The 25,902-nt window shown below is 39.5% G+C and overlaps 1 protein-coding gene across 1 annotated transcript; it reads left to right on the forward strand.

Moving 5' to 3' along the window:
- The first annotated feature begins 920 nt into the window (after positions 1-920).
- apln (apelin) lies at positions 921-22,158 on the forward strand. Its single transcript, XM_059521533.1, has 3 exons — positions 921-1,306; positions 14,600-14,772; positions 20,716-22,158. Exons 1-2 carry the CDS (start codon positions 1,240-1,242, stop codon positions 14,764-14,766), a joined length of 234 nt encoding a protein of 77 aa, XP_059377516.1. The 5' UTR covers positions 921-1,239; the 3' UTR covers positions 14,767-14,772; positions 20,716-22,158.
- The last annotated feature ends 3,744 nt before the right edge of the window (positions 22,159-25,902 follow it).

Consider the following 25,902-nt stretch of genomic DNA (forward strand, 5'->3'; position numbering starts at 1 on the left):
TGTTTCAAAATATCTTTAACACAAAGTATTTTGAATAATTACATTTAGTCTTGAAAGACGCATAACTGAACTAGAGTACCAAGAAACAAGAAGATATTTTTGCAACAAAACCATATGGCAGGCATCTTTATTAGAACAATTCTGAAACATTACAGTACATAAAATGTTCATCCGTCCTCTACTGCCTTAGTCTCTTGGCCTTCAGCTACATTTGTATTTAATTCTCTTAGTGAGTGGATTATAGGAACCAGATTAACGGCACCAGAGTTTGTAAATACAAATACAAATGAAAAAAAAAAATATTTCAAGCGAAAAACAACAAAAGTAATGGAATAAGCTTACAATACACATCAACTTCACGTCTATATAATTAATGGAAAATATAAGAAATGTTTTATCGCTTCAAGGCTTTTTTTGTATCACTCACCATTCAATATGAGAAATGAAACCCTTCCTGTTTATTGGAAGACAGAAAATTTGTGCAGGACCCAGTGCACCTCTGCTCAGATTTTCATCAGTCCTTTTGTTCTTGCAGAGAATGGAAATCTATACACAGAGCAAAACAAATGACTCAATCAACAAATCAAAGAAAACAATAAAATAACTGATAAGTTTTCCTCTGTCACACACAAAATAGACAGAAAATGTGCCACCCAGTTTATGGAAGTGAACTGTGTAGGTCTGTTAAACTCTGTATATGAGGAGATGTTTAAGAGAAGAAAACCATCTTTCCTTCATGTGATGTTGCTTCCTGACGTGCACCAGATAAACAATTCTGAGAAGGGTATCTGTCATAAAGCTACCCTCTTCCTCTCTCTTTCTTTTTCAGTGGGAGGGTTAATACTGAGGGTGGAGGGGGGAAGCCCCTTTTTCCATGACCCCCAGAGTCAGGGATACATAAGCAACATGAGGGACTTGGGCTCTTTTTCCAAGACAAACAGCTCTGATACAAACCAACTCTCTTCACACTCATTCTACCAGACTTCCCCTTCACAAAAGGGAAAAGCGCACATTGCGGAGAGAGAACTCCATCAGAAACCTGTCACACACTTACACATAGATATACAAACAAATTCACAGCCACACACATAGACGCACGCACACACTGAAGAGCAAACAGTCTCTCTCCCTTTCTCTCTCGCTCTCGCTCACCCACTCTCCTCTCCCTCCCATCCACACGCGCACACCACTACAGTATATCAGCTAGCGACTGGCAGGGAAACGGAGGGGAGAGCAGAAATGAATGTGAAGATCTTGACGCTGGTGATTGTGCTGGTGGTTTCTCTGCTGTGTTCAGCCAGTGCTGGTAAGTAGGGAGCGTGACGGCTGTTGCCCAGAGCCTCCTCATGTTTATCTTTTTCTCTCTGCTGTTAGCCTTGGGATTGGGAACAGGAATGGGCAGCTGTAGTTGATCAGTTACCCAGTATGGTTAGCCTTCTGGGGCTGGGGAGAGGAGGGAAACGGCACCTGGCTGCGTGCTGTACTGCACTGCAGAGGTTTGGCTTGTTATTGTGCCCATTTAATGAAGTTAATTGTGCCATTGGTGATTTACTTGCTGACTCTACCATGTTATATGTAGGAAAATAATGGCCATCATTATGATGAAGATGATTCTTCCTGGTGTCATGCAACGCTTGGCTTTCTAGGATTATGTACTCCTGAATGTCTTAAATGTAAGGTGTATGCCTATACCTTATTGTAGTGCATGCAATGAGGTGTTAAAAACAGCAGATGGTTGTATAATTTGGAATTCACAATGAAAACCCCAGTGTTATCTCTTAAAAGGTGTATTTCATTCTTTTTCTCTTGGGCTGTGCCACATCATGGATGAATTCTCAGTCTCTCTGGTCTGAAGCTACATAGATAAGAGCTCTTATGCTTACCTTCAAATTATTTATTGCAAAAAACAATCTGCTATTGTATTGTTATGTAATATGTGCTCAAACACCATGGTATTTTGCATTTGTCTCAACAATAAAACATTTTATGAAGGATATCATACAATTCTCAAAGCTCTGACCAAGAGCTCGAGTCAGGTGACTGGTGGCCACCCTGCAGATGTGATGCAGGTAACAGGCTTATGTTAAAAAACAATTGTGGCCCTTGTGTAAATGCTCACATCTCTCTAAAGTCTGACTGCTGGGAAGCATGTGTGTTTGAAGGGTGCTGGCTAGCGGCTAACGGCCCTTTATGCCCTGCATTTCCTTACACGCTTGTTACGGAGACGCTGCTATTTTGCTCTCCACATGAGTAAATGTGAAGAAATTACCTTGCATTACGGTCAGTGTCATTTTTCAATCTCCCTGCATGTGTGTGGAGTCTGAGCCTGATCCTTGGAAGGACAGAATCAAGCTCAGTAGCTACGGCAGCTAACGTCTGATCCGGGTCAGACTGCCTGCTTGTCATTATTAGTAGTATTATCTCTATCATGAGATGGGGGTGAGGGAGCCGCGGGGAGCTGGAGCTGCGCGCTGTAGCAGGAAGGTGTTGGAAGCGGCTCGGTGTGTAGGCAGCGGGAGTGAAGCCTTTCATCTTCAGACAAACGCTTTTCCAGTACACTGGGAGTTTGCTGGAAATTGCCATTTGTCTCAACCTTATGACAGGGGTTATCTGTGCACTGATTTCTCTCAGGTTAAAAGAGGATGGGAATGCGGAGGAGAAGTCATGGTACAACAGGCAACGACGGCTTTGCTACCACATCCATTGAGTGTCACCCAGCAGAACGGCTCTGGCCTTGCTAATCTTGTCTGCGCATACCTCAATCTGCTCGTCTTGTAATGGGCTTTCCCTCAAGAATGGGCAAATCTTGAGCTCATTGAGCTGTTCATAATTCATCCTGAAAGCAATCAGTCTTCCACTCTCAAGTCTGGTATGTAAACACTTCATATTGTGGAAACAGTTCAGCCACTTTGAGTTGTCAGTCCGAGTCTGGTATCGACGCATCATCTTTCAAAGTCACGGAAGGAAGTCCTACAAAAAATACAGTCTGGAGAGCAAACACGCAGACGTATACATGCACAGAAGTCCTGAGATGGTGTAATTTTAGCTACTAGATTTGTCCTCTTCATCCAGGTGAGGGTGTGGAGATCAGATTTCACTCATTATCTGTTTTAAATCAGCTCTTTGGAAAAGGGCGATTTGAAGCAAGCTGTCAACAACGCTATTATTTGCTATTAAACTTTGAAGTAGCGTTAAAGATCTTGAGCAGGCTTGTCGCTCGCCATGCATCCTGGGTCTGCATGAGACCCCTGCAAAACAAATATAGGGCTCATTAGGAAATCTTCAGCCACACAATGTTTCTTTTTAGAAGAAAACAGGGGAAAGAGCAGGATATTTGGTGAAATAACACCAGTGGCCCTTTGCTGACAGCATGCAGGAAACATTAAATCATACTTCCATGAGTCCACCTAATGTGAAGAAGGTGTTTGCGGTTATGCACTTGATTATAGGGGCCATGGAGAGTACACAAACAGCCGAACTTTTCTAGATGTCCAGTGATAACATGATACTAGTATCGTAACAGCATGAACAAAGATGAGTGCTACAGGAAGGTGATTATGGAATTATGGAGAATCATTCAGCGGTGCTTTGAGGCATTGATGAATTTTTGGCTGAAGTCCTCTCTTTCACAAGCATGCACACACACATACATGCACATGCTCTCACACACATACAGAGGGTCAGTGATCTACTTTATGAGTAACCTGGATATCCTCTATGGTTTCACTGCAGCACGATTTTCAGAGGCTGTAACACAGAGGGATGTGCAAATAAATTGCAATAACAAATTTAATGTGATGCAACAATATTAAAATACAAAAATGGATATACTTTCATCATTTACTCACCCTCATGTCATTCCAAACTCACAACTTTTTTCAGTTTCTGATTACAAATTGTAAATGTTGGATTTTCAAGCTGCTACATAAAAAAAAATTAACACAAACCACCATGAACGTATCATAATAGTAATATCATAATATAATAGTAAGTTATTATAATAGAATAGTAAAGTAATGACTTTTCTGCTGCATTTCATGTTCTGAAGCTTTATGATAGTTCAGTACAAAAAAAGACTAAATTTTATTTGTTATTCACAAACAGTTGACAGTAAACAGTAAACAGTTGAGCATGGTGCCAACAATCATGGTTTTTATTTCCAGGGATTGTTTTCATTTATAAGATGACATTGCTTTGGATTAAACCATATATGTAAATGTTTCATGTAAGAAAGAATATATACAGTTAAAAAATGTTTGGAATTTGAAGAAATGAAGGTGACAGTAAGGTGATGTATTTACTGAACAATTAATACTTTATATTAACGTACATGTTTATATTAATTTCATTTGTAATGTAATTAGTATAGTATTTTTTACATACATAATGCCCTTTCAAACAGATCAAGCAAAGGGTCATCTGCAGTCTCTGCCAACTTGTTGCATCCTTTTATAAATCCTTCAGAAATATCTGCCTGAAGCTGTCGAAGTCATTATTTTTCCGGCTACATGACTTGGCAAAGCAGAAACAATAAAACAGTGCCCTTTATAAAACAGAGTACATTTTCTGAGCTCTATTATAACTCATGTGGTAAAGACATAAGGTAGCCTTTGAGAAAAGCTCCCCAGTGGCAGTACGGTGGATGTCTTGACGTGTGTGATTGCTATAGACCAGCATAATGCAATTCAAAGCAGTCTGAATAAATCAGATCACCTCCACCATCAGACATAAACAGATGCAGAGGAGAAAGCCTGAAGGGTGATGATGGAGGAGAAAGAAAAGAAAAAAGCGATTGTACAGCCTTCTGATGTGGCGAGGAACACAGCCTCTAAAATATTAAAAGGTCTTTAAAACTTCACAGCTGGTGGTCTTCCCAAATTTTCAGGTGGACAAATGCGGGGAATAAAAAGGGCCCGGTGACAAAATTTCCATCAAATGGATGCTTGCTAACTGCTCTCTCTCAGAGCCACACTTCTGCATCTGGCTTAGCTATATGCAGTCAGTACCCACAAGCAAGCTGACGAACCATTAGCTAGGCCCCTTCCACCAAACATCAGAAAACATATCCCCTCAACACCCCCAAAATCTCCCACTCTTTCCCCAACTTTTTAATTAAAGCCAGATACACCGAATGCCTCGCTGTGTCCACAGGGGCCACGTATTAACCTGATTTATGGGTCCCTTCTCAAATATTAAACATTACATTTATTGTGGTTGCTGATCAGAAATGATCAAAGTGGACATTTTTATGAACAGCGGGGCAAAATGCTGCATAAATATTTCAAGTCAAGTAAATGTGCTTTAATTATTTTCATGCTCAATTTGAAGAGTAAGGAATGAAAAACACAATTGCAGCACACAGGGCTGGTTTTGTTCATAGTTTACCACATGAAAATAGTGCATCGTTGTTTGCACTTCTATTGAGAGCTTTCCCAGAATATTTCAGAAGGATATCACATCAAACCATTAGCCTGATGTAAATTTCCTCCGAAATATAGAGCTGGCATTTCGATTTCTCCATGTGGTATGGATGTAAGAAACTGACTGGATTGTTTATGTGAAGTGTTTGAGAGTTTTTGGAACACTTTACAAATCCCCCTACTGGGACTAACCATAATTCCAAGCCTTAAGGTACAGGATATCTGTGTTATGCCTTCAATTTTATTGCTTTAAATACTATACTGTTAATACAAGACTAAGCCTCAATGTGTTCTCTGAACTCTTTAATAGAGGGCCACGCACATTAAATGCAGTGCCTCTGAACATATTATTGCTTATGAGGTAATTATTATGAACTATTCTGATAAGTATATTGAACGTTTAAATGTCATCAAAATTGTTGTAATTCATTGTGGCAAGTGGGGCGGGGCCGAGGGACGTGGGAACAAGGAGGGAGGCTGGCAATGATTGGGAAATCAGTGACACCTGCGACCCACTGCCGGTCTCGAGTCCCACGTAGGAGATGGAAGGATATAAAACTGGAGCGACGACAGTGAAGGACGAGAGAGGACCAGGCCTGGGCTTTTAGTTGTGTTTTGGTTTTTATTTGAGCGCACCAGTCGTCCGTGAGGGGCTGGTACGCTGTTTTGTGTTTATTTTTGTAATTAAAATGTTGTTTGATTGTCCGCCGGTTCCCGCCTCCTTCTTCCGGATGAATACTAAGGTTATTCATTACAGTGGTGCCAAAGCCCGGGAGAAGGAGGGACGCGCTGCTGAAGATCCCTCGCCGCTGTGGTGAATCCGCGGTGCCACAGAGCAGGCGAGGAGGATGCCGCCATGGACGCTCGAGGCGGTGGACTGGAGCGAGTTGCCGGGGACGGGCGAGCTCGCTGCCGACCGCCCACGATATGGAGGGACGGTTGCCGTCCGTGAGGGAGCGGAGGAGTCGGCGCCGTTCGCCAGGGGGCCGGAGCCTGCTGCCTCTGTGAAGGAATCCGGAGGAGCAGGGAATGGGGGACTCCTGCCGGCTGCCCAAAACCGGAGGAGTGTCGTGCCGTCCGCCCAGGGCCGTCCAGTGCCACCGCCAGGCACCGCGGAGGAGATCACCCAGCCGGTGGAGGGCCGAGCAGCAGTGCGTCTGGGAACTGGAATTTTTTTTTTTTTTTTTTCTCCCCTCTCCCGTCTCTGTCGCTCCTCCTTCCATCTCCTTTTCTCTCACCTCGTCTGTCCTACCCCCAGGTTCCCGCAGGTCCCCGTGAGCGGTCCCCCCCGGAGGGAAGGGGGGGGTAGAGCGCAGTCTCGTGGTTACCCCCCGGCCTGCGAGGGGCGATGGGGGTATGTGGCGAGTGGGGCGGGGCCGAGGGACGTGGGAACAAGGAGGGAGGCCGGCAATGATTGGGAAATCAGTGGCACCTGCGACCCACTGCCGGTCTCGAGTCCCACGTAGGAGATGGAAGGATATAAAACTGGAGCTACGACAGTGAAGGACGAGAGAGGACCAGGCCTGGGCTTTTAGTTGTGTTTTGGTTTTTATTTTGTGTGCATCAGTCGTCCGTGAGGGGCTGGTGCGCTGTTTTGTGTTTATTTTGTTATTAAAGTTTCATTGTGATTGTCCGCCGGTTCCCGCCTCCTTCTTCCAGATGAATATGAAGGTTAATTCATTACATTCATATTCAATTCATATCTGATACAGTAAGATTTTTTTTTAAAATGTACAATTAAAAATGTAAGATATTAGGTTCCAAAGCAATCTTAGCATGCTTTATCACTTCTTAATTTTCAGTATAGAACAATGATGGTTGATAGTTGATATCATGTCTTATAGTTGACATCATATCCCATGGGAAACAAAACATACTGAAAAAAAAAACGTGTTGAATGAATACTTGTTTGTTAAACTAGCATGTTGAAATTGGAACTGGATTATGTAAATACATATACAATTCAGACACAGAGTTTACTTAAAGATTGTGAAGCTTTACATTTAATCTTATTCGGGTTAAACAATGTGGTTAATATACTAACATACATAAACAAAAAAAAGTAAATGGACTGTCAGTAATTTAAAAAAAAAACGGCCTGTAACTTGACCCACAAATTTACTGTGAGAACCAGGGCAAATTTTCTAAAACAAAAACACTCCATCACACAACACAAGCAGCTATTCACATCTGAGAGCTGTTAATCACGCACCATCAGTCAGTTCTCGTCCACATGACACATATGTATCTTTTCATGACTGATTGTTTGGTGTGATCTCAGCTGGAAATATCCCAGCATGCACTGGTTGACACTCCTTTCAGTAACTCGGCTCTGGGCCCGAAGCAGGAGAATTGAAGCTATGTCGTCACACATCCACTTTAAAGACAGTATGCATGCGGGCTCGCAGCTGACAGCACAATAGTAAGAGGTGGATGTGGTTCATTACCGATTAGAGAGCCCTTGAAAAATAGACTGCTGGAGAATCCCGTCGCTAAACAGCTAGCGTTTTCTTGACGATTGCCAACATGCTGAGTTTGAGCCCATCACTACTGACGAGAATATTTAGGTCTAGATTGCCACTGAGGCAAATCCTCTTTGAGGTGGCAAGCTGTTTTGCCCTGGAAGCCAATTCAGAAGAAATCACACTTAAGATGCTTTGTATGATTGGCTCTCTTGATTTTCTTGTACTTTAAGGTCCAACCTGCAGTAGTAGGTGCAAGAGTGCTGGTGCAAGAGCTTGAGCAAGTCTTAATCAGCCTTCTCCCCCTTTATTTTCCTCTTTTCTCCTTCTCTCAACACATCATTAGCAGTCAAGGCAGTAGCCGTAGTGCTTTGAACCTGCAGCTCTCTGATCATTCGGAACCGGGCCATTTCGTACCATATTATTATAGCTTAGTCCTAATTTGGGTCATGTGTAGTCTGCTTGCAAGGCTGCACACCATCTGAGAGTGTCAGAAATGATCAGAGAACAGCGCTGTGACAAGAAGCTATAGCCACTTGAGGGCACTATCCAAGTGCCGCTCTTATTTTCAGTAACGGTGCTCAATTGGAGGTGTGGGAAAGTCTGTGAACTTTTCATGCGATTTTGTTCCTCTGCAGAGTCGCAGAACACAAAACATGCCTTCATTTCCTCCTGCAAGCCACGTGCTATAACAACAGCACAATGCTAAATATCAAACAGCCCCCATTTTGATGGAGAACAACGCAAATGACGAGTGGCCTGATGAACAGGGAAAGGGCTAAGAAATCTTACTGCCTACCACACTCTAATAATGGACGTGTGCTGAAATTTGTAAACTGGGAAACCTGATCCATTCCAGCTAACAATGTCATTCTCTTGCTCCTCACTGTGTGCCTTTCACAGCGGCTGCCATGGAAACATGGTTTGAGAGCATGTTAGTGATTGGTACCAGTTTATGCCAAGGCCCTGCGCTACTGGTAGGCATGGGTTAAGCAGTACAGCGACTCCAGGCTTCAAAGGCCAGGCTGCTGATTTCAGATGCTGCTCTGGGAGTCCTACTGGCTTCTTTAACTTAATTTCCATATCAGAAGTATATTTAGGGACATAATAGCACTCTTAGGAAATTTAGTGTAACAGGGTCTTATTTATGAGCTAGGCAAGTGATTCATACTGGGGTTTCATGCTAATTAACGTGTCTCATTCTAGGCATAATGCTCATGATCAAGTGTGACTAGCTAAAGGATAGTCTTAGCAGGCAACAAATTGGCATGCCTGTGTGTGTGGCAGAGAAATAAGCTGCTAAGTGTGGAGCTCTCTCTCTTATTTCATTGAATAAATGTCCTCTGAGACACGGGATCACGCCTCTGACGTCACACACCGTCAGCTATGGTTGCACCCCCATGGGACGCCATGCCTCTTCTCGCACATATGGAAGGCAAAACAAAATACTTACACGCACATGAACATTCATTCACAAAATGTTTTTGGAAAGGATTTGGCCTGAATTATTCGAATGCAGTGTTCTCACATACATAATAAATGCCACACATTTCTACGTGCAATTTCATACACAGATGAAAATGATTCATTAGTAGCTGAGCATCAATTGCATTTACATATACAGGTACATCAATATCAGAAATCAGCTCCAAATACCAAACTAACTGTTTAAATGTAACTTAAAATCATGTTTTTTTCTTTGGTTTTGTGTTTGAAACACAATAAGATTTGAATAGGATACAACTGGGCTAATGGACAAATAAACCAGCCTGATCTCATAAACATTCCTATGTAATGCTTACACATATATTTTTTTTACGTCTGCACTATTCAGTCTTTTACAGACTAATAAAACCAATAAAATCTACCTATTACTTCCATTAATTCAATATTCTATTTTAGGTTTCGTAAACAACTGCACATCTCAGTAGTTGTTCATTCATTAAATGCATTCTAGCTGTTGTCAATATGTAAATAATACATTTAACTGTCTATGCATGCGTGCCAGAAACACTTTTTATACAGGAACGTATACATAAACCAGTTAATACATCACCCTACACACTGACTGCTTATTAAATTTAAGACACCTGTAAGCGGAATCAGAGTCCTCTAAAGGCCTGTTAACTTTCTACATTTGAATGACAATATTAACAGGATGCTCTGTTCCGACATGCATAGATTCTCATGGTAAAGCCACACAAAACCTCAATAGCTTCAGACTGCTATTAAAAACAAAAGATCAGAAAATACACAAACCTCCATAACACTTTGTGTCACCTTTGACTTATGATGTGGCTGTGTTGCCGGTATCCATTATGCATGTTTGTGGAGACGCCCTTACAAGAGCTGTTATGACTGCAGTCCCATGCTATGGGGAGAGTGAGGCTGAATGTCTGACAAACACATAGGAATGATCCTCTCATCATACCCACCGCTGCATTCGTGTCTCCACAATAAATGGATAGGGTGTGACAAGAAGAATATTCTGTAAACAATGACAAATAAATCAATATTCCTGTATAATGTTGCACAAACAAACTAACCAAGCAAGACTGTTTTGATTCGCATAGACGGAGCAATTATATTTCACACTGACTGGTCGTTGCATTCAGATGATTTAAGACGGTGGTGGAGGTGCTAGAAGGGCAAATGTATAAGCAGAGATAATGCATGTAGTACAACCAGCCATAAATAAGTGTTGCCCTCTCCTCACCTGGTTTTGCTTTGCGTGTAAGTAGATCTAATCTCTCACTTCCTGGAGTAGTGAGTGAAAGATTAGATCCATCTGGTGCGCCAAGCTTAAAGGTCTTCAGACTAGCCTAAACTTTGTATCTATTGGAAGTCACAGTTTTTTTTATTTGTCATGTTGTGTCTTTGTATAGGGAGTGTATTGTAAATTTAGGCCAGTCCGAGACATTCGGTAAACCATTAATCAGATTGTGCTTGGCCCTTTATAAACGTTGCCGACCCTGGGCCTCTTTCTCCCTGTCAGGAAAGTGCCGGGTGATGGATAACTCTCTCGGCTAAGAGGCAGCCCTGGGATTTACAGGAACACACTATCAGACACAAGGTGTCCAGAAGAGGAGAGGCATGGCTAGGCCGTCATGTTAAATAGTCAACATAATGGATAGCACCTAAGGAGTGTGGTACTAGAGGATGAGATGGCAACGATCTGGCTGTTTATCATTAGCTTGGAGGAAAGCTGACCAAACTGGACAACACCTGTCATGCCAACATCTCTGTGGAAGCAAGTTGTGGTGACTTCAGCATTTCAGTGTTGTCAGAATTCTCATTTTATTAAAATGTAATTGACAAAATGACTCCCAAAGTCATGCTTAAAGGGAACCAAAAAAAACAAAAAACGTAACTATACTCTACATACAATTCAGTGCAGTTTCCTGCTGAAATGAACACTAGGGACAGTTAAAACGGCAACAACTTTTATTCATTTTCACACAAATTATTATTAAATGGGCAGATTATCAAAATCTTATTTTTGGCCAGTTCTTGCACAATTCTATGTCATGACCTCAAAACACTTTTACCATAGTGCATGATTTGTAAACTAATACATTTTGATATTTACATCTCATAACAAGCTCCATGTGTATGACTTTCTGATGTAGTAAACTTGCTCAGTAGCTCACCTACTAAAGTGCTCAATGCAATAGGCTACAAGCTGCGATAAAAGACTTTCAAGAAGCACTCTAAAATGCAGCAAAGATGTTTTTTTTTATCTCACATTTGCTTTTGTTAACACCATTGGTTAAGTTTAGTGTAGGTGGAACTGTGTATGATATGTACAACAACCATCAGCCATATTCATGGTCATCTGTTTCAAAGAAGTGGTTTTAACGGCACTTATTAAAACTTTTGTCTATGAAAGTACTAAACGTACAAGAAAGAACATGATAATATTTTGCAGAAATGTTGCCTGGGTTGGAAAATTTACATGCACCTCTATGACGTTTCTCTGTGGAACAGAAAATAAAATGTTGAACAATTGTTTTTATTTATGCAATGAAAGTCAAAACAGTACTGGACCCTTTTTGTCTTTTATTGTATGGACAAAAACAACACTCACCTGTGTTGCATGCATTTTAGAACAACATTAGGATGAGTAAACAACATAATTTTCATTTTTGGATGAACTATCCGTTTAAGGGGTCTTCAAATAATACTCTTGGTATTGTGAGAAACATCTATTGGAATATTGCTTTTACTGACTTGCTTGTCACCAAGTGGTAAACCTGGAGGAAATTATGTCAGTGAGAAGGAGGCCCACTATCAGCACCATCAGATCTAATGCAATAAGGCAGCTAGAGCATTTTCATCCCTGAGTGGGCCTGGTAAACAAGCAGCAAGTTAGGGGAAGATCCCATCAGCATATGCTATCTATTATAGCATATCCACGGTTATTGCTCTTTTTCACCTTGTATTCACCACAGCGTGGAAAGATACAGCCCGCAGAGTAACAAGGAGCTATGCAAATTGAGAAGAAGCCAAAAGTCATAAAACAGACAATGGAGTTTTTTCAGAGTGATTAAAATAGACCTCCACTTCATCGGTCCAACGCATGTCTTGAATTAGTTCATAAACGCTGTTCTCATCACTACTAGAGATTATTTATAGTAGCGTTATTCCTGTTTGTGGCCTTGGATGACAGTTTTCTGAGAGATTTGCTTCCCTCAAAGCTAAGCGGGCAGCAAATGCTGCCTGTCAGAAGGTGATGGCAGGAAACATCTAAATTGTGTCATTACAGAGAGGTTTAAGACAGACAGCGATAGAAGAGCTGCAGTGATGCACTGTGTTCAGCTCAGCCAGGTGTAATTACAGCCTCTTCTGCCTGCCTGGCCAAAAACATTGTGTTTTGCCCCTCAGAGAGATTTCAAGACTATTCCTTATGCTAGGTGAACAATACGTTGGGTTTAGTTTTTGCTGAAAAAGCAAAATTAGCTAAGACGTGTGGCTTGCATCTCAAAGCTGATCCAAGCTGAGTGTTTTAAAGGAAATTTCTGATCACATGGAGCCTTTCAGATTAGAAAGAAATGACTTGAATGCTGACAGAACGTATAAACTTGCTTTAATCCATTTCAGGAGAAATAACAGGAGGATAATGCTTGGATTAGCAGGCCTAGTGGAAAAAAATGAGTTTTTAGCATGGTTTCCTTCTTTCATGAGACGTTGAAATACGCAATGAAGTCTTTCAGTGGGGCAAATGATTTAGTCCACTGTTCGCAGAATTAGTCTGCTGTGAACATGTAATGTGTCAGCTAAAGGAGATTAGTTTGTAAATGTATTTTGAGCTGTCAGGAATTTAAAAATACAGTTTGAGGATATTTAACTCATAAACAGACTTACAGGCAATGTGTTTAGCCTAACGTCGTCCAGCCACTACAAGTACTAACTGTCTATATGTTTTCAAGGCTGTATGATTAGCAACTCAAATAATATGGCGTTAGCTGTTTGTTGTCATAAATATCACTTTTATGATATTTAAAAAAAATAAAAAGCTCCCTGTAGTCTTCTCAATATAGGTTGTCTGTCACTGCCCAGGGAGATGTTAGGAATGTCTTGACCCAATGAGAGTAATCTCATTCAAGTTCTTGCTAGGAAAAGGTTAATGGGATTCTGTGTTTACTCTGTAGGATAGGCATTTGTTAAGCTCTCACTGAAAGATTCCTTTTTTAAGACATTTCTGGCAATGTTTTTGTGTGTGTGTGTGTGTGTGTGTGTGTGTTGGAGTTACAGACAAACATAGATAAAAAGGTTAAGACAGAAAGACGTATCCATAAAAGGGAGATGAATTTAGAAGAACCATGTGAGTAACATTCATGCACTTCAGCAAAAGAGGATAGTATGGTATGTGTATAGTATGGAATGAAGGATTGGAGAGCAGTGGCCTGAAATGGAAGACATACAGTAACTAAAGATTGACCAAGCACATTTACCCATTTATCCCCTTCAGTAATGTAGGAAAAGACGGGTTTCATTGATTCTAGGAAAAACATCCAATCCCTATGATGCACTCGAACAAAATACCCTCAAAAAGCCAATTCAGGACTTGAATGGGAGATCAGTGACATCAGATGCTACACAGATCAAGGTCTCCCCAAAACCTCCCAGAATGTTTGCTCTCTCCAGAGAACTTTGTTTGGTTTTTCTAAAGAGGTGAGAGGTTAGGGACGCAGTGATGTGGATCAAGCTGTGGATATGAGACGGGCTTAAAGGATCTACTCACACTTATTGAGAGATGACTGGAAACATCTGAGCACACTCACAATCAAGCAGTGTAGTGCAAACAGATGCACGAATGAAATATGTGCCCAGGACAAGTTTCTCCCCAGTGTTTTTGAGATAGACACTTCTCACATGATGTGAATAGTTCAAAGATTTTTTATGTAATGGTGTGCATGACTGTGCTGAGGGACTTTCTTTGTATTTTTGGTAGTTGTTGCTGCAATAAATTATTTTAATGTTTAAGTTTATTAAAGGTGAAATGTGTATTTTTTTTTGTTTAAATACCTATATCCAATACCTATATTCAAAATCCTATATCCAGTTATACTGTAAGACACTGGCTTAGCCAATGGTGTGATTTTGGGGTGGGGCTAACTCTGTCCCCAACCAATTCAGTTCCATCACCTTTAACCAAAGTTACTCAGATATTTTATGTTAGGTTTCATAATTCACATACCCTCTTTCCATCCGCAGGTCCAGTGGCCTCCACCGAGCATAGCAAAGAGCTGGAGGAGGTGGGCAGCATGAGGACTCCTTTGCGGCAGAATCCTGCTCGAGCCGGCCGGAGCCAAAGACCTTCTGGCTGGAGGAGGAGACGCCCTCGACCCCGCCTCTCCCATAAGGGGCCCATGCCATTTTAGAGCAAGGTCAGTTTGACATAACCAATGCAATAACCTGAAAGCAAAAATAAGAGCCCAACAGAATATGAGTAAGTAAAATGGGGGGGGGGGGGGGGGGGGGTAATACTAATAACTTTTTTAATTATTAATGGACCAGTTCTGGATTGGTCTTGAGGGAAGTCGCACCTGTCTCAATTTCTGAAGTTTTGCTGAGTGCATTCTGAGATAGGCTGGGAACGCTGGAGAATAACATGAGGAAAGGGAGACTGTGATTGACAGAAACCGCTTGCTCATTCACTTCTTCCATGAATTATAAATTACTACTGGCACAGAAAAACAGCATGTCTTTATGATAACCAGACTTTAGCCTGCTGCCTCCTGTGGTCCCAATCCAGCAGAACTGCAAAACCCATACAGAGTGGAATATAATACATTGTCAATGCTGCATTATATCCACGTCAACATGATTCTGTTATCCTGATAATGGCAATTAAATTACCAAGATGTCTAGATAAACAATTCCTCAGGCAAGCACTTTAATCTTTTTGTCTAATAAAAAGTGTTTTCTCTTCCTACAAACATTGTCTCCATGAAAAAGCCTTTATTTAAATATGGACTCTATTAAGGGAACATTCAAGTCACAAAGTCAATAAATAAAAGAGAAGTGTATCTGACAGATCTTATCAGCATATTTACATTTTATTACTTACAGTCTTCTCATTAAAATGCTGCCACGCAGTTCTTCCAAGTAACTAAGTGTTTTTTCTTTTTTAAATGAAGAATGGATTTACAAAAAAAAATGTTTTTTTTTACAAACAGTCTGCAGAGTAAAATGACTGTCCCTACAGGAGTCCACACCACAAGTCTGAAGAGTTTCGCAATAAATGTACCTCATATAAGACCAGAATCTATGGAGAAGGACAAGTCAGCTCTTTATGGTATTAATCATGAGAGATGAGGGCAATAAAAAGTGAGAAATGCCAACCACTTAAATCCACCACAGTTTTACAAAATATGGTGAATTAAATTTTTTTCCCTCTCTGCAAACGATTCCTATTCACATGCTTCGACAATCAAAGGGAAAACACTGTCTTAACATCCATAAAGGTGGACAAAAGAGCAAGGCCCATGCATGTACACCCATCCTAACCAATAAAACGCACAGATCCTTTGAGTGAGTTGGGCAGTCAATGCTTGTTTTGATCCCCAGCATACTGGCAGCACAATGAGTGGAGCTGCAGGAAGTTGTGTAGCTCCATTAAATGGAACGGCTCAGTGACTCACAATGTGGAGTCCACAAACAGCACTCCATACCCAAACAAGACGAAGATTTCTTTTTCATTCGGCTCCTTCTTCAGCTCCCTTCATGCTGTACTAAGGTTCAAAGTTCACGTCTTTTAGCGCATTCACCCACATCCTTTGGGCCCAGTCTGTTGAACCAGTCCATTTGAGACAACTAATGTGCCAGTCAAGCCTGTGGTACCATACCCCTAAAATTCCTATCTTAATGCACTCACAGTTTATTATTTCCACAATATGATACATTTACATTTATATAAATTTCCTTGACACACATTTTTTCGCTAAGGAGAACATGTTGTGATAATTACTGTATGACACAGTACAGTAAATCAGTCTATGGCCCAGATGGGACTCGCACTAAAGTGCTTGACCTGCATCTGGCTAGTGTACAACTTCTCACATTTTGTGCAGTGTGAGAAACATAGCCTCACACTTCATCATCTATGGCTAAAAACGGGACACAGGCTGACCGGGGCAATTAACTCTCCTCAAGGGTTGATAACAGACAGAGAACCACTGAACAAGGCCACAGTGGAGGCACTTGAAAGGCTTTCTCTCTTTTCTCGTAATACTGCACCACCTTGCCTGCAGATGAGCTTTGTTAAAAGCTTGCCTGACTGCATCTTTCTATACAAGAGTACCAGTGTTGGGGAGTAACTAGTTACATGTAACGGCGTTACGTAATTTAATTACAAAATTAATGTAACTGTAATTAGTTACAGTTACTAAGAAAAAATGAGTAATTAAATTACAGTTACTTATGAAATTTTTAACGATTACAAAGGGGATTACATTTGAATATTTACACACATCCACATACAGATTTAACTGATATCTTTCCCAAATTGCACTGACTATTCTGAGACATACCGCCCTAATAATTTCCGGGATGCGGAAATACAGTCTGGTTCGTAGAATCCAGTCATAAAAACGAAATGCCTAACGCGGACGGAATATGCCACATTTTGGATGACTAAATCAAAAGTAGGTCAGTTCACTTGAATCAAAACATGACATCGACTAGTGTCTGTGAATATTAAGCCCCAAAAATTCTGCGTGTCTGTGGAAATCAGGCGCGGACTGGACACCGGGAGAACCGGGACAATTCCCGGTGGCCTGGCAGCTGATTTTGCCCACTATTTTAATATCATTATTGTATAATTTCCTTCCGAATGTACTAAAGCGATCATTTGCGAATCCGCCGTTTGATAATTAAATCTCTAATAAATCAGGAAGTGTTAGTCATGACTCGCGCGCTCTCCGCGCCTCCGCCAAACGGTTTGGATCAGACTCAGAGTAATCAATTCGAGAGAGAGAGAGAGAGAGAGAGAGAGAGAGAGAGAGAGAGAGAGAGAGAGAGAGAGAGAGAGAGAGAGAGAGAGAGAGAGAGAGGACTTTGGAAGCGCACAGCTGGAGCAGAGAAGCAGAACTATACTGTTCAGGGTTTCAGGTCAGTTTCATCTGTAAAGATGCTTTTTTTTCTTTGTTTTTTTATTTAATTAATCAAGCAGCAGCACGTTGCTCATCAGTCATCACTCAAAATACTATATAAAGGACATCATTATTATCAGTTGTAATGTTACAGTAGTAATTTAGCTGAAAAACAATCAGATTTTTTTTATAGGTTTAGGGGGAGCTACGGACAGACAACAACACAACCCTTACGAAAATTAACGTTTTAATATATTTCTATAAATCCAGAGAAAATAGTTACTATTTTTTAACTGTGGTAACCAAAAATTTAAAATGATTTTACAAATTGAGTTATTTAAAAATAAATACAAATCCATTTGCAAAAAACAAAACAAAACAAAAAAGCATGGTCAATTTTTGTAAGGAAAACATGACTCGTGTACAGTATTAGGATTTTTCTATAAAGATATTGTAGTATTGTAGAGTATTGTATTGTAAAGTATAGTGTTTTTCAATCTTGAGGTTTAATGTCATGAGAGAGATGGATAACAGGGCAAAATAAAGAGACTGAAGAGAAAAATGGAAGTGAAGGTGCAGTTCAGGAGAGAACTTTTAATTATTTAGCATGTCCCCAAATTAAAGATTTAAACCTTTTTTATGTCAGGTCCATACAAAAAATAGTTTTGTCCGTGAATTTGTTTGTATGAGTTTGAATTTTCCAGTCTGAATTTTTTTCCCAGTCCGCCCCTCCTGTAAATTAATGGCAAAGACATGGTTTCATTTACTACACATAGGCCTACTGAAGCTCGCAGTGTTTTCAACCTCTGCTGCCTCAATATAGGAGTACACGAGCACATAAACATAATTTCTAGAACTGTTCTGTGTCACTTCATGTGCATTTTACTTATTTTGAGAAAACTATCGTCATATCATATACAAAGAGACAGCAGTTTAAAAAAAAACACCAATGTTTCAGGAGTTTATTACACAGAATACGACACATGCTTATTAGATAACTGTATTTGAGTTGATGTATATGCTTTTATTCATTATTCTTTAATTTTCACAAATTTAGAAAAGTAATCAAAAAGTACTCAAAAGTAATTAGTTACATTACTTTAATAAAGTAATTGAAAAAGTTACACTACTATTACATTTAAAACAGGGTAACTTGTAATCTGTAACCTATTACATTTCCAAAGTAACCTTCCCAACACTGAAGAGTACAAAGGAAATCATGACTTGTGTAGAACCGTGAATTTACAAGTTAACACTAAGGGGACTACTTTGAATTAGACTTGTGAGAATAAGGGTTAACAAAAATGTTCAAGACAAAAAAAAAAAATACAGTTTCCTTAATGGAATGTACATAGCTCAAAGTTTTTTTTTAAAGGAAAGAGTAAATAGGGCCAATTTTTGGAGAACTTAAAAACAAAAATGTCAGGCTAAGAAAATGTATTAATTTGAATTAAGTTAATTTGAATTAAAATTTGTATTATTTGAGCTATAGAGCTGTTCTTGTCATTGAGGATTCTATATGTTGTCCTGGTAATAAAACGTTTTTAAGTTGTATATAACTTATACAAAAATGGTTAGTAAACAAATGTCTTTTTTCACAAAATCTTAACACAGACAGTTTACATCTTTTGGCTATACTCTTAAAACACTGAGTTTATTAGTTTTTACAGATTGGCCTTATTTACTTCAGTTCTAAATTCCTCACTGAAATGTTTAAGTTTTTTTTTTAAAGAAAAGAATGAAAAAGTAATTTTTGTGGTAAATGTACATTATGCACAATTGCTGTTGCTAGAGTTTAACATGCCTTTATATGAATCCCTTTAGACCAACTAGTCTAACTAAACAACATGCTGGACAAGGCTTCCTCATAGTGAATGCTCTAGGAAGTAAACTCAAAAGGAGGTTAAAAGCTCAGCTGAAGATTATGAGAATTGAAGGTTGTGGTAATGGAACAATAGAAACATAAGTATAAACAACTCATTACAAGATCCAGATGCCACAACATAGAACAGCACATCTTAAAAGAGATCTCCTCTTCAAAGACTTCCTTGCACAAAGGCACTGCACTGCAGAGAGCTAGAAATTGGAAATCTGCCTCATTCAGTACCAAGGGCACACTAGATGATTAGAAAGCAACTGCCTGACACAAAGTGCCCGAGTGCTGTAGTTGGTATATTCTGACAATCGACATGATGTCATACAGCACAAACAAATTAAAGTTATGAATTAGAAACAAAACATGGTTCAGATAAGAATCTGTGGGGCTGCACTGTACATGACTTAAACACACCACATGCAGGTGTAAGAAAAAAGGAAAAAGATGGTTCTTATCGTTCAGTGGGCAGTGTTGTACTGGAAAAATGAAGTTCTTTGACATCTAAAGCTATCTGAAATCATTGTGAAGTCATGATTACATTTAACTTTAAAACATTAAAGGATGACCTCATCTGTTTACATAGATTCCTTGCTCAAAGAGAAGTGTTGGAACAGAATTCTAGTGTTGCACTCTAAATGCATAAATTATATCAACTTATAAAAGTGACAGATTTGACTTTGCAGTTCATTTCAGCAGTTAAGTATTAGCATATTGCTGAACTAAAAGTGTGATAGCTTACAGGGATGGTTCACCCAAAAATTTTAATTCTATCATTTACTCACCCTCGTGTTATTCCAAATCTGTATTTTATTTTATTTTTTCCTGTGGAACATAAATATATTTTAAAGAATGTTGCTAACCAAAAATCATCCCATTGGAAGTCCCATTGACTTCCATTATATGGACAAAAAATACAATGGAAGTAAATGGGAACAGAATCTGATTAGTTACTAACATATAGATAGATAGATAGATAGATAGATAGATGGATAGATAGATAGATAGATAGATTTACATTTAATTCACCTTGTCTGCCATCTTGCATTGATTTCATCCCACTGCATTATAGCTGCCTTTACCAATTCTTCTAAAACAATATGTTATTCACCTAAACTAAACATTTTTCAAATGTATCAGTGTTTTTTATTCTTACGTGCATTGAAAGACAGTGTTGTTTTGAAATCTGAATACACAATGATAATCCACACAGAATACTGACAGAACTAGTTTGATGTTTTTAAAATAACCTTTAGGATGTTTGGTTTGGTACACACTACCTGTGCCAATTAGTAAAACTACAGAAAATCACTATTGGTTCCTGCAATGTACCTTATTCATGTGTCTTGCTCTTTTGTTCACAGGTACAGCTTAGAGTGCCCTCCCCCTTGGTTCTGATTTCTATGCTCTTCCTTTGCCTTGGGGGTCCTTGCAACAAGGGGCCTTTGCTAGCCCAGCCTGAAGAGTGATGTCCATAGCACCTGCTGGTTCTTCAAGCAACTCTTCTTCTGTCCACAAAAAAAAACAGGACAAGCCACTCATCCTCAGCTCTGTGAAGAATTGTGGGCCAGGAATGGGGGTGGGGGGTATTGAGCCCGAGCTATCAGATTCTATCTCTCTCTGTCTGTCTCTCTCCTCCTGTGGTTTTCCTCATTTGCTTTCTAGAGCCTTTTCATGGCCACACTTTGCATGACGTGTGAGCAGTGGGGAGCCTGGTCCAAACAGTTATAGTCCGAAAGCGTCACTTTCTTCTCCGAGGTGTGCTAGTCCCATTCTCTCCAGCGTGAAGGTGACCACAGCGCTTTGTCCCATTGCTATGTGTCAGCAACTCTTGGCTTATACAGTAAGTGCTCATGAGAGAAGAAAGTGGCAGGGAAACTAAAGTAAAGGAACAACTAAATGCTCAGGCCCATTATGAACAGGTCAGCAACTATTTTAGATCTTGCACAATTTTACCATCTGCCTATAACTAAAAATGGACAGTTAGCTTTATAATAGCATCAGTGAGTGCATTTACATGACAAACTGCTCACAAAACGCAATTATCACTTATCAAAAAAAACCTTACAATACAAAAAAAGAAGAATAAATTCCATTTAACTCATCAAGTTTTGACACCAAAATGTTGACACGCATCCAGAATGCTGATTGTAATGCAAATGCAATCAGTGTTTTCTGATTCAGTTTTAATTACTGATTACACAATTACCTCTAAAAATGTTGAATGGATATATAATTAATCGGCACATCTATTTAAAACAGCTTGATTACATCTCATAGAGCTGTCCAATGGTCATTACACATCATCCTACCAATGAGCCTAAGAGTTGTGAGCCATCTGAAGCTTAAGGAAAAGCCACAGTGTCTCATTATCAAAATCACACTTCACTTCCATGAGCAAGAGATCATCGTCCTGAGCCTTCTTCTCCTCCCCCATGACACACACTGCTTTACGGCAGAGATACATGACTGTTAACTGGCCAGGGTGATCTGCTTCAAACGGCGAACCATCTCTCCTTTTATTGAAGTGCCAAATAGCAAATCTACTCCACAGTGCTGCCAGGAGAAGAAAAGTAAACATGTTACCTCTTATCTTGGGGGAAGCATAACATCTAACCACATGTACGCATTTTGCCATTTGTTTGAACATCCAATGTAAAGGCAATGGTAGCATGGTTTGATGACATTAGACCAAAAAAAAAAAAAAAAAAATTCCTTACAGATCTGATGATTTCCCCCTTGACAGGATTCTCTGACAGAACTCTATGCCTTTATTTGACATCATACCGGAAATTATTACTCATTCTTTTGTTAGAAATGAACTGAAATATAACAAAAATAACAACAAAAGAATGAGTGTTTGATGAAACAGATAACCATCTCCATCGGTGGGAATGGGGATCGGGGTCAGTTGTCGTATGTAGCAGTGGTGGGCTAGTTTTCTAGCCATTTCTCAGGGTGCTGTGACAGAAGCCTGTATGGTCTATATTACATGCATTTATTTAAGAAACACACATTATTTGTATCCACATCATTTAGGCTCGTGTTTATGTATCCACCATTTTTTTTAGCTACATATGTTTTTATAACCCATTATTGTTTTCTCCCTATTGGGAGCAATTGTGTTTTGAGTTTGAGCCTGTTTGGCACAGGTGGCCACAGCCTGGTTATTAAACCCCACTGCTAACCGGTTTTAGACTGGAATCACTAAAATCTCTTTCGAGTCTGATAGAGCTCACAAGACAAATTGGCATAAAATGACCACACCACCTTAACATTTGACCGATTTATGATGTAATAATCTATTAAAATGAGCAACCCTTGGCTTAGGCATAATCAGACCCTCATAACATTTAATAAGACACAAAATATGAGAGGCTTTTATGAGACTGTTAGCTACACTCATAATTCCGACGCATGATTAGACAGTGCAGCAAGTAATTGCAAATTAGCATTTGAGTCTCTCCCCCATTTGTCTGTAGTTATGAAAAAAAGAGAGCTGTTGCGTATATCCACAAACATTGCCTTGCGGCAAAATCAGCTCTTCATAAGAGAGTGCCTAAAATCCTACATAGGTAAAACACCCAGCCAAGCTCACCTCGATTAAAAATTTACTGAATCTTAAGGCACTGTGAATACTAATAATTCCAGTCACGCCATGATTATTTTATACCCTCTCAGACAGAGATGGGGATTTCATTAACACGTTCTCAGAATGCCCCTGAGAGCTCTGTTTCATAGATGAGTAGGTCAGAAAGCTGAGAAGATGTAAGTCTGGGTGGCTGAGTTATCTGAAGAGTCTATTAGAGATGCAGAGTAATGCCTGTATCCATACTGTTGTTCATGAATATCTTCACCATCCTCACCAGAGCTGAGCTGCCCCTGGAGGGAGGGCCGTCCAGCAGCGTTTTAGTTCAGTTCAAGCCTTGTATCTTGAAAAAAACTAGCCCACCACTGCTACATACGACAACTGACCCCGATCCCCATTCCCACCGATGGAGATGGTTATCTGTTTCATCAAACATCCAAAGACAAATATGACAAAATCCAAAGCTTGCTATAGCAGAGACCCCTGTCAATCACTTGGCTTTCCTCCAACACCTCTCTGTATGGACATGCAAGGCAGATATGTTTGCAATTCCATTATGCTGCTGGAAAAGTAAATCCTGAAAAAGTCTTTTGGCATTTAATGGTTTTCCAGTGTCTTGTGACAATTAAATGGACTCATTCTTGTCTAGCTGGTTGTCCAAAGCCTACTTTTCGATAGATTGCGGAAAGCTGTATTTTATTTTTGTGTGTATGGTCGTATAAAATTGTAGAAAAAGTAGTCTGCTGCACAATGTCATGGACACAAAAGAGCTTTCTCACCCTCCTCTGCCATCAAACTGGGTCCGTCGTCCCCGTCAGCACATCAGGTTAATGGAGCCTGCAGCATCAAGAGAACAAGCATGTCCAGGCTCTTAACTGAAATGGCAAACACACTAAACTTACAGAGCACAATTCATTTTCTATAAATGTTTTTTTTTTTCTCTCATGAGAAACTCATTCCTACTCTAACACGTGTTTCTGCCCATTATATGTCCTATGCACTTGTACTTACATTCCACTTAAACATTCAGAGGAGAAACTTTAGTTTAAGTACACACCTTTACATGGGAAAAAGGGATCCAGAAGCTGTTTGTATATTAAAAACAGAGCTGTGATGATTGATGCGTTCCCTTAGAGTTCCCTCGGGTCTTAAATGTTTAGCGAGGACGTATAAAAGCAACGGATACAATACAAAACTCCTGTTTGCCTTTGTGATTCATTGCAAGATATTCATTAGGTACACTGTTCTGCTTCCATATTTGACACCGAAAAAGAAAATGCCCATTTGGCCACTTGTTTTCCATTAGCTCGTCACGGTGCATGTAAAATGTGGTGACCAGATCGAATAACTGAAATCCAATCCCAACAATTCACAAATGTCCGACAACTGGTTGGGATGCGAAGAATGATCAGATTATTCTGCTGCTTCAAACAAGACTTAAAATCCATAAAGAGCTCTAAAAACATGCATCCATTCACATGGCCTGTTTGTTCAGCACACCCATCCATTTCAATTCTCAAAGTCTGTAGTCAGGCCTGGCATTTCAACAGTATTAGTGGGCCACGTGAGAAGCAACGTAACGGCAAGGTATTATACCTCCTCTTTATTCGTGTTGGAGGTGTGTTTATCGAACTCTCCTGGCCAAATGTACAGTCCCTGTCTCTGTTTTGATGTTGAACTGGGCAAAAACAAATGAATAAATAAATGAATTAAACAAGTGTATCAGAAATGGTTGAAATACTGTGTACATATTTGAACTTTTGGTTTCTAATTTATAAAAGAGAAGCTTTAGCTCTTGGAGTACTTATTTTGTTTTCCTTTCATGCGTAGCTTTGTGTTTTTATTTTCTATTTCTGTAAAGTGTGTAAATATATCTTTATGATAAGTAATATTAAAAAAAATCTTATTTTAAGAAACAAGTGTGAGTTTGTCCTTTTTTATGAAAAATGCTACAAAATGATTTGTCATTCATAATATTTTTTAGCTTTTATGAGGGAAAAAGATATATTTTCACTCCATTTTGATATTATAACATGACAAGATGATATTATTATATATATGTATTATATATTATTATGATATTGTTAATAATGATGAAAACCATATGAGCAGAAATGTAAAAAAAAAAAAAAAAACTGAAATCACTTCAGAAATCTTGACTGTATAGACATGGATGGTGACCCAAAAATGAAAAGGTTGTCATCATTTTCATTAACCAAACCTATATGTATGGGGAGAAAAAATGGGTAGGACTTTCTTCTGTGGAACACAAAAGAACACAGTTTGAAAAACATGTCTGTACATTAAAATAAAATGGTGCATTGTAGTTTATGTTCTCTGTATTTAATGAAACGCATCACAATTATGACATAAAAAGGTAAAACTAAGAGATAAACATAAGTATAACAATAAGTCAAAATTATGACAGTCATAATGATAATTTCAACTATTAGTCTCCTAATTACTTTTTATGACATAATTATTTTTTCCCATGTGTCCAAAATGAGCTTATATATGACATTAGTTCTCTGTGGAACACAAACACAAAAAAGACTTGTCAATAAAATGGAAGTCAGTGGGGTCTAATATTGTTTATTAACCCCAATAACTTTCATTGTACGGAACACTCTTTGATGAATAAGAGGAAATTGCCCCAACAATATAAATTAAACAATATTGTAACTACTGCATTATTTGACTGAAAACTTAAACTGAGGGAAAGAGCAAAAATAAGAGAACTCTATATATACACCAGAAAAAGAAATTGATCTATATGTTCTGTCTGCAGGCCCTTATTGCTGCTCTGTCCACTGGGAGCAGCTCTGGGAAGTGTCTGCTTAGCATGGTGAGCTGACATGGCCTGACAGGCAGTAGGGTACCCCACGAGGTGATCGCACCCCGATCCGGAGAGGTTATGTCATCAAACCCGGGTCAGCTGTATAATTGGTCTGGGGGTCAGTGA

Source organism: Carassius carassius, chromosome 33, assembly GCF_963082965.1.
Source record: "Carassius carassius chromosome 33, fCarCar2.1, whole genome shotgun sequence".
Lineage (NCBI taxonomy): Eukaryota > Metazoa > Chordata > Actinopteri > Cypriniformes > Cyprinidae > Carassius > Carassius carassius.